This window comes from Microtus ochrogaster, chromosome 1, assembly GCF_000317375.1.
Source record: "Microtus ochrogaster isolate Prairie Vole_2 chromosome 1, MicOch1.0, whole genome shotgun sequence".
NCBI lineage: Eukaryota > Metazoa > Chordata > Mammalia > Rodentia > Cricetidae > Microtus > Microtus ochrogaster.
In genome coordinates this window covers 34,817,617-34,828,073 of record NC_022009.1, presented here as the reverse complement: position 1 = coordinate 34,828,073, position 10,457 = coordinate 34,817,617, and the positions used below count along the sequence as shown (strand labels likewise).

The window sequence follows — 10,457 nt, the reverse complement described above, 5'->3', positions numbered from 1 at the left end:
AAACCCTGTCTCGAAAAACCAAAAAAAAAAAAAAAAAGAGTACTAATGGTCAAGAAACAAGAAAATGTAAAGCAGACTGAGTGGATCAATAACAAAAACATCACTGGTGGCACTGAACAACTAAGATTTTCAAAAGTAAGGCAGAGTGAAAAAGGTTCATTTATACTTTGGACCTTATAAGCTGTAAACACATGCACTTCTGGCAGTATGTTTCAAGTCATTTGCCTCAATATTTAATATAGTCATTATTGTTTGGTAACAGTGACAACTGAAACTTGGCTTTCACTAAAGCAGCCACACTAGTGACAGCATAACCTAGATGTTTTTCATTTTACTTACTTTTCATAGTCACTGAGTTTTTATGTCCCAACAGAGTTCTTAATAGTGAATTTAATTGAAATAGATCTGTTTTCTCTTAATTATTTAATGATCTGTTATTTTCTTAATATAGATTTTGGTCTTATTTTTATTGACCTATAATAACTGTTTATATTGATGGGGTATATGTTGTAATGTGTGTGGTGTCAGCAACGGATCTCAAGACTTTACATACACCAAACAAGTGCTCTAGCATTGAACTATACCCCCAGGCTCTAATATGATGTTGTGATACAGGCATATGTTATGTGCTAATCACCTCACAGGATATTTAGGATATACATCTTTTTGTGCATTTCCTACCATCCCCAGCCTTCTTCTTCTCCTCAACCTAATGAATGCATAACGTAACTTAGGTCAAGTATGGTGATAATTCAAAAACGCATTATCCCAGCTTGGAAAATGCCTCTATGAGTAAAATTACTTGCCGCCTGAGCCTGACAACCTGAGTTCAATCCTTAAAGCTTGTATGAAGGTGGATGGAAAGAACAACCTTCATATAGTTGTCCTTCGACTTACACACACATACATACACACACACACACACACACACACAAGTTAAAAGAATCATTATCCCCACTCTCTTCTAAATTCTGATTTATTTCATGGCTGTATATATGCCTAACATTTATCATTACTTTTTCAAGTTTTAAATATAGTGCTATAGCCTATTAGTGAATTTTTTATTGCTATAACAAAACACCTTAAGGTGAGTCCCTATAAAAGCAGAGACCTGGATAGCTCAGTTAAAGAAACTGAAAATTCAAGTCAAGTGACTCCATTGATTCTACTTGTGGCAAGAGTCTTTTTGGCTGTGTCACAACATAACAGACAGCATCATGGTGGGAGTGAAAAAGTACATAAAGCAGGATATGCTATGACTTCAGACACCATAGTGGCCAAAGCACAGACCCTTCCAGCCAAAACCATAACTCAGCAGGCTGAATTAATAGCTCTTACCATGCCTGTCAATTAGTAAAGGGACAATCCTTAAAGCTCTATCACAGACTACCAGCCTCTGTTTTCAGGAGAATGAGACCTCATACACCTGTCAAGACTCAAGCCTAACCCTACTTCTCCTCTTTCTTTCCACTCACTCCTAACCCTACTTCTCCTCCTCTTTCTTTCCACTCACTCCTACAGCTAGCGGACTCTGGAGATTTGAGGTTCAGGGAGCATATATCCAGCAGTTCAGCCAGACCACTCATATAGTAGAGTCTCGAGACTGCTCATCAGTAGGTTGCCAAAAAAGAGATACTTATCCCTATAACACCAAAATGGATTGCTAGGACACCTGTCCCCAATGCTTGCTCTCTGAGATTAATGTCAACACAGGCCAGAAACCTATGGAGGCTGTCCTTATTGGTCCTATAAGAGACATGATGCATATTCAGAAAAACACTCTGCTTTTATAAAGAACAGGGAATCTTTATACATCATAGTTAAGGATCCAGGGCAGCCCAGATTGAAAATGAGAGTCATTGGTAAGCATTTATCACATTCACCCAACAGATATACTCAAAATGCAGAGGGTACACATCCTACTCTCTCAACTCCACATTAGAAGAAGTGCTCCAAACCTCCTTGAAAATTCCTATATTCTTAATAACACTCTTTTTTTTTTGATTATATTGATCCTACTCCCCCATCACACTATCTCTTGGCTATTGAATAATGCTCAGACGACGTCTTTGGAAAATGCTGGTTGTGTGTCCCTCCAGGGTCAAACTGGCAACCACCATGTGAGGACTCGCCCATTGTTTCATTAAATTCTTGCGCCTTACTACTTGCTAATTGCTTAGAGTCAAATGTTGCTGCAGCCCCTTATCTCTCTCACATTCTTATCTTCAGTATCACAGACTGCTTTAACTCCTCAGGAACACACCCTGTGAGCACTCTGGATTCTGCAGACTTCAATAATATCATTACCCTTAGTACTGTCACCCAACCCCTATGTCCAGACATTCACAATGCCTTGATTCTCTGTGGTACTCATATTTATCACTGCTTACCTGCTAGGTGGTCTGGGACTTGTGCCCTGGTGTTCCTACTTCCTAAACCAGGGGTGGTACCTTGTGAAAAACCCTTGCTAATTCCCACCACCAAGCCCATAGTGGCACAGAATAACAAATGAGCAGTCCAGGTCATACCCTTTCTGGCAGCCCTGGGCATAACCGCAGGTGTGGCCACTGGAACAGCAGGACTGACTACTTCCTAGCTATTTACCATCAGCTTTCTTTGCAGTTCATCCAGGATTTCCAACAGGTAGCTCTATATCCTTCAGGCACAAATAGACTCGCTGGCCACCATAGTACTACAAAATTAGAAAGGATTAGATTTACTGATAGCAGAGAGAGGTGGTCTTTGTCTCTTTCTTGGGGAAGAATATTGTTTCTGTGTCAACCAATCAAGTGTAGTGAAAGATAGGATCCAACAACTCCAAATGGATCTTTAAAAACAGAAAGAACCTGATACTTCTAGGCAGTGGATCACTGATAGTCAGGATACCTTTCCCTCCAGAGCCATAGGTATCCAGGATACCTTCCCTTCGCAGCTGTAGGTATAGCCTGACTTCCTGGCAGGCCAGGATACTTTTCCTTCCAGAGCTGTAACACTTGCATTAGTAAGCAAAAGGAAAAGATAACATGTTAAGACAGGAAGCCAGGGAGATTTAAGGGTTAAACTTGTTTTTATTTTAACAACAATTACAATAGAGCTAATTCTTCCTGAGAGAGCATTATACCTTTCATAGGGAAGAGAACTAAGCATCCCTTCACACCAGGCCCATATCTTAACTATTCTATCATCATACACCATCATACTGGGGGCTAAGCATCCAGCATGTGAGACCTGCGATGGAGGGCCTATTCAAATGAGAGCCCATGCTCTAGAAAACACATTAAATGGTTTTTACTTCAGAATCTCGTCTTTTTGGTTGTCACAGCTGATGGGAAACGCCTAGCTTCAGTTGGAATAGATGACAGCCATACCATTGTACTGTGGGACTGGAAGAAAGGGGAGAAACTTTCAGTGGCAAGGTAGGGAGAACCCTTACCATGCTGGTAAAACCCTAATGTTGCCATCTACTTCACTTTTTTTGAAGTCAAGCTAATATGTAAGATTTTTATGATTATCAGCTTTTATTACCTTTAAATAAATATAATCAAGCTAAAAGATAAATGATTTTATTATTTCTTTGTAGGTTTAACCCCTGTGTACCCATTTTTAATGTGCCTCAATAGGACATTGGAAATTACTATTTCAATTTGCAATAACAAAGAGTGTATTCTATTAAAGACTATTATATACCAACTGGGAAGCATGGTAAAATGCTCATATATTTTTATTGAGAAGTATGTACATATATCAAAAAAGAAATTATATGTTGTTTTTCTAGTATTTTTCTTCATTTCTGTCTTTTAAACTGAGCATGATTTGGTTTATAATCATAAATAGTGCTTTTAAGGGGAAGGTAGCTAATAGTGTTGGAGGTTACATTTTAACTTTGTTACTCCCTCAAAGTGAGATGTGAAAATACCTAAAATATGAATACTTTTGCGGAGTATATAGATGAAATCCAAGGATACAGTAGTTGAAAGGAACTTTGAGGGGCTAGTAAGATGGCTCAGTGGGTAGAGGCTCTAAACGTAACCTCAGTTGATTACCAGGGCCTGTATGCTGGAAGGGGAGAAATGATCCCTGCAAGTTATCCTCTCACTTCTGACACATATATTGTATAATGAATACCCTCTCTCCCCAGAACATGTACTAAATGGAACATTGAAGGGGATGCTAAATTGTGATGAATTGCTGTTTTGAAATTTCTTTAATTCCGGTCATAGACAGCATTCTCTGGGCACTGTACAGTGAGTCTCATGGGTACTATCTAAGTGAAGTTCTGTTTTCACTGTTATCCTGCCTGGAGAGTCTGCTGAGCAGGTTAATATACCTGGTGACAAATGTACAAGTGAATGATTTCACAGCCCGAATGTCAGAGACCAGCAGAAAACAACTGTCTAGAGGGTGGAGGGTTCTAGCTAGGAAGTGAGTTGTCTTGAGATGAATTCTCTACAGAGCTAAAACATTCTGGTTCATTTCAGAGGCAGTAAAGATAAGATTTTTGTTGTGAAGATGAATCCCTATGTGTCTGACAAACTAATTACAGCTGGGATTAAACACATGAAGTTTTGGCGTAGAGCAGGTAAGGAAATGTTCCTTTTAACTCTTTTAAAATGCTAAAACCATTACCTTTAAAATAATTTAACTAAGAACAATTGGTGTGATGGACTGGATCTTGGGATAGAGAAGGAAAGTTTTTAGAAAGCTAAAATCTGAATAAGGCCTGATGTTCAAATTAATGGCACTGTGTAAATGATGTTGGTTTCTTAGTCTTGACAAAGGGACAGTGATGTTAATATGTTAGTATTTCGAGAAACTGGATAACGGATTATGCAGAAACACTGTTATTTTACATCTTTCTGTAAATCTAACATTATCCAAGATAACCTCACGGGTGGGAGGGGTCATAGGTTAGGGGTAGAATGCATTCCTAGCATTCCTCCGGCTCTGGTTGATCACCACCATCTAAAAGAAAACGTTTTATTTTTAAAGGATGCTCTTGTCTTGGTACATTTTAAACAAAGATGCTTTAACCTGTGGGGTTAATCAGTTAATGTACAGATTTCTCCATTTTATAGTCTAAACTAAAATTTTAAAAATTTCGTAATTTGTATGCTATAAAGTAATACAGAAATACTGGTGCTTTAGTCATTTGTAATTATAAATCACAAATTTGGAATAAACTTCCTTTTACCATTAAAAAAACACCTCTTTTCAAATAGAATAGTATATTTATGTTAGCAATGTGGCAATGAAATCTCAGTGAACTGAAAACTTTCAGAGAAAATGCTGAAGTGTAAGAAGTGAAACGTCAGAAAATAACAAACTTTGTGGTAACATTTCCTAAATTTACCTGTCTTCCAAGTTGTGAATTATATGGGATGTGAAGTAATGGTTCAGATTTGTATTGAATGCTCTGCCAGAGACTCAGTAAATCATAGTGTTTATAATTATGAAGTGGATAAAATTTAGGGTTTCATTCCCATAAATTTAAACAAGCTTTTCATTTGCCCATATTACTTGGAACTGAAAATGCCTACTGAGTAGTACTTGAGAAAACACACACATATACACACGCATGCTCACACCCCTCGTCCACATATTTGTTTGAAATAAGAGATTTAAAGAAAGTAAATACTAAGCAGCTGGAGAGATGGCGCAGTGGTTGAGAGCACTTGCTACTACTCTTCCAAAGGACCCAAGTTTAAAACACCCACAAAACTGCTCACTGGTAGGGGATCCAGTGCCCTCTTCTGGACCTCTTGAGCACTGCATGTACACAGTACATAGGTATACATACATATAAGCAAAACACGTGCACATAAAAAAATAACTTGTCACAGAGTCCCTTCAGTTATAAAAAAGAAAAAATAAAGTAAATGCATATCTTAAAATTTGTAGTTGAGTAGCATTTTTTTCCTAACCTATCTAATAGCCTTGGAACTTAGTCATAAGTGGATAAATGTTAAGGTTTGATGTGTATTTTCAATCTTCCATATTTTCAGAGGTCAGATCCACAGAGTTCATCAGACAAGTAAAAGTAATTCCTGTTCTCTTTAAGTATTATCTAACCCTTTGCTTGCATAGTTTTGGACAAATTATTAGTTGAAGTAAATGCCTTATGCATGGGGCTAAACTGGATTCTCATGCTATTTTATCTCAAGTTTATATTTATTTGAAACTGTGTACATTTTGAAAGCAACACTTTTACATTTTTTTATGAATCAGGGGGAGGATTAATTGGAAGAAAAGGCTACATAGGCTCTCTGGGGAAAAGTGACACAATGATGTGTGCAGTGTATGGATGGACTGAAGAGATGGCCTTTTCTGGAACATCCACAGGAGATGTGTGCATCTGGAGAGATGTCTTTCTTGTAAAAACAGTTAAAGCCCATGATGGGCCAGTGTTCAGTATGCATGCATTGGAGAAAGTAAGTAACCTAAAGTCATTTTAAGTTAAATACAGTTATCATAGAAGGAGCACTGGTTTGTACTTGGCTACCCAACTATAGTCTGTGTTTTTTCCTTTCTTTACAAATCCCTAAATATGATACAAGATAGGTATGCTGCATACAAACATGTTTAAAATGTCACGTAGTGGCACATGCTTGTAACCCAGGACTCAGAAAATAAATGGAGGAAGATCATAAGTTCAAAGTCATCTTTGGATGAATAACTAGTTCAAGGATAGCCTGAACTACATGAGACCGTGTCTAAAAATAAAAATAACAAACAAAAAGCTTTTGCTAGAAGTGGTGACTCATGTCTATAATCTTGGCACTCAGGAGGATTGGAAGTTTGAGGCTATCCTGTACTATAAACAGAGACTTGTTTCAAAAAGAAAAAGAAAGAATGAAAGAAAGGGCTGATGAGATGGATCAGCATGTGCAGCGTACTCACTGCACAAGCCTGACAACCTGAATTCAGCCCCTGGTACCCATGGTGGAAGGAGAGAGCCAACCTGCAAAAGTTGTCCTCTGACCTACACAGAAAAGCTGTCACACAAATTTTTATTATGAAAGAAAGGAAAATGAAACATTACTATATTAAGGCCCTGCTATGTGTCAACATTATGCTAAGTGCTCTCTGTATAATCAGATGCTATTCAGTACCGTAGCTGTTCTTTCTTTTCCAGGGTAAAGTAGGAGGCTTTGGAAGGATGTGTGATTGCTGAAAGTGGCAGTCATAATTCATCACCCACTTTAGAAACTGGTCTTTTGGCATCCTATCCTATCTTTATAGATTCTGTGTTGATGTTTGGGAAATATAATAAATACTTATACTAATCCCTGTTACTCAGAAGCTGTGACTGTCATCTACATTCTTTTCTCTATGGTTTTTTCAATATAAAGCAGGTAATTGTTTTCGACAAACTTTAGTCTTTACTAACTGGGACTCTTTGTTTTTATAGGGATTTGTAACTGGAGGAAAAGACGGTGTAGTAGCCCTTTGGGATGATTCCTTTGAAAGATGTCTTAAGACCTATGCTATAAAAAGAGCTGATTTAGCCCCAGGATCTAAAGGTGATTTCATATTTAGTCTATTGTTCAGGAAAAGGCTAATTATTCATCAATATGCTTATTCACTGAAGTGGAACACAAGAACTATATTTCCTTTCTTGATGAGCATCAGAATTGCATAGAAATCACTTAACTTGATACCAGAGTCATCCTGCTCCTTTCTCTGGTGTACTTGATGAAATACGAACTGTGACACCCTTAACATTTAAGTTTTGCATTTATCAGCATTCAGGAGCTTGCTGTCAGGCTGCATTTTGAGTTTACCTCTCAATCCTGATAACCTGAGTTCAGTCCCTGGAACCCTCTCTAGCCTTGCAGGTCTTCCATTGTCTTTTGTTTGTGCATTCCCTCCTATTAGGGATGATGCCACAGTCCCACCAATCATGAGGCCTTTCTGCAAGCTTTTACTTGTTCCTAGAGTCTGTTATTCTCTCAACGACAGAACCACATGCTCACTATTCAGATCTCAAACAGAATTTATTCTAAATGACTTCATCCTCATTTCCCTCTTCAGGAAGTTTAATTGCCTTCTTAAATTCTCCCTTTCTAATAACCTTCTCACACAAGATCTGTTGCAAGAACTAGATCTGCCACACTTGCCAATACATTACTGAGGCCTGCCTAGGACACCCTGAGGGAAGGGATGTATCTTACACTGAATTAGAATTCCTGGTTTGGATTTTATAAATAACCTAAGGGAGATGGAAAGAAGATGATTTGCTAATGTATGAGGCAAAGAAGTAGTCATCAGAATGGTAGTATGGGATCTGGATAGAACAGAATTCTATGTGGTTATGCTTATTCTGAGATTAACTAAAGGAAATAGAATTTCTTAAATATAAAAAACAACGTCATAATGTGATTTTTTTTTACCACCCAAATAGCATCAGTTGGAAAATGTAAATTCTGGAATTAACTTCATACTTACAAGAACTTTTCTATTTAACATTTCAGGTCTGCTCTTGGAAGATAACCCATCTATACGTGCCATATCATTAGGACACGGTCATATTTTAGTTGGCACAAAGAATGGTGAAATATTAGAAGTGAATAAAAGTGGCCCAATAACACTTTTGGTCCAGGTACTTTAAATGCTGACATGCACCTTTTCCTTTGAACTTTATGTTTTCATTCAGAATATGAGAAGCAAAATTGGCACTGCAGAAAACAATGCAAAATGAGTTAGGGAAACATTTCTTGATGTTGATATAAACAGAAAATTAGTTCGGTGACTAGACATAATTCAATAAATTGATATACATATTCTCATGCAGAATATTGCCAATATTTAGGTAAAACTTTATCACTAATTATTAAATCAATGGGACAAAAGCTAACTATAATATATTTGACATAGACGTTCATTTCATGTTTGATTTTACTTTTTTGGGAGCATTTGTTAAACATGAGATATTTATTTTTCTGAAACTCTTTGGTTAAGTATATCTTAAGCTTATAGCTTACAGAAGTGGAAAGGGAGAGCATGACTATATACTAAAACTGTATTACTGAAAGTATTTAACAGTGAAAAGAAGCTAGTGGAAATTCAGAAATAAACTTTTTTAAAAAAACTGAGTCCCACTGTGGTTTGGAACTTGCTGTGTAGACCAGACCTGCCTCAGAATCTTGGAGATAGACTTGCCCCTGCTCCTGCTTCTGCCTCTTTTCTTAATACAGGCATATTTCTTTACCCCTCTGCTTCATTCTTGTTAGGACACCAAAGAGTACACACAGAGCACTGCTTATGCTTTATTTGGTGCTTTATTGTATCTTTGTTGTGGTTGGGTTTTTTGTTTTTGCTTTTGTTTTGTTTTGTTTTGTTTTGTTTCGAGACAAGGTTTCTCTTTGTAACAGTGTAATAGTCCTTGCTGTTTTGGAACTAGCTGTTGTAGACCAGACTGGCCTCAAACTCACAGAAATCCACCTGCCTCTGCCTCATGAGTGCTGGGATTAAAGGCATGTGCCACCACCGCCTAGCTGGTGCTTTATTGTTAATACCCTATGAATGAGATTGTGTAAAAGGCAAAACGTGTACGAATAATTTCACCTGCATAATATATCTTTGAAATAAAAACATACTGAAGTCATTGTGGGGTTACTTGTGTGTGTGTGTGTGTGTGTGTGTGTGTGTGTGTGCTTGTGTGTGTGTGTGATGGGGAAGAGTGTGTGTCTATGTAACTCTGATTGGCCTTGCACTCATGATTTTCCCCCTTGGGTCATTCATAACATGCCTGGCTAGTCATGGTACTTCACCTGTTTATGAAAACTCAGATGTTATTACTACAAAACTCTTAAACGTGAAAATAGGAGAATTACTTTTTATATTTTCACAGAAAAAAAATTTAGAAATCATAAATGGTATCTATTGAGATAAAAAATTGTGTGGGGTGGGGAGCTGAAAAGAGTTGGAGAGGCGATAAAAAAAATACATTGTTTATGTGCATGGCACTCTCAAGGAGTAAATGAAAATATGTAAAAGAGAGGAAATTTTAGATAAAAGAAACTACCTAGGCTTATTTGTGTACGAAAGTATTCATTCAGTGGACCACACTCAGAATCAGAAGGAATCCAGGGAGATGTGCCTCAGTATAGGAGCAAGCTCTTGGCAGCTCAGTGCAAAAGACAGAGATCCACTTGGTTAGACTCGTTAAACCTTAGCTTGGCATTATTGGCAGTTTGTGATTGTCAGAGTCTCTGATTAGAGTCCATTGATGGCTTCTGTTTGGCAAAATATTTAGTTTCATATTAGTGTTTATGTTGGCTTTCAGGATGCTTACATAGCACCTAAAGTGTGGATGCTGTCCTAATGGCCTCCTAAGTAAAATTGTTCTCAATACATCTTTTTGGAAAATGTGCTAGGAATTTAGGCCAGGGTCTCATGCATGCTGATTCATATTCTACCACTGAGTCACACCCCAAGCCATCTTATTATATTATTAT

The 10,457-nt window shown here is 37.5% G+C and overlaps 1 protein-coding gene across 1 annotated transcript in view; it reads left to right on the top strand.

Annotated features, from left to right (window-relative positions):
- The window catches only part of Eml5 (echinoderm microtubule associated protein like 5), a 121,294-nt gene that overhangs the window by 51,486 nt on the left and 59,351 nt on the right, over window positions 1–10,457 (top strand). The window contains exons 16-20 of the mRNA XM_005343438.2: window positions 3,323–3,416; window positions 4,479–4,579; window positions 6,226–6,428; window positions 7,409–7,520; window positions 8,472–8,599. Coding sequence (XP_005343495.1) covers window positions 3,323–3,416; window positions 4,479–4,579; window positions 6,226–6,428; window positions 7,409–7,520; window positions 8,472–8,599 — 638 coding nt within the window. The remainder of the gene's footprint in view (window positions 1–3,322; window positions 3,417–4,478; window positions 4,580–6,225; window positions 6,429–7,408; window positions 7,521–8,471; window positions 8,600–10,457) is intronic.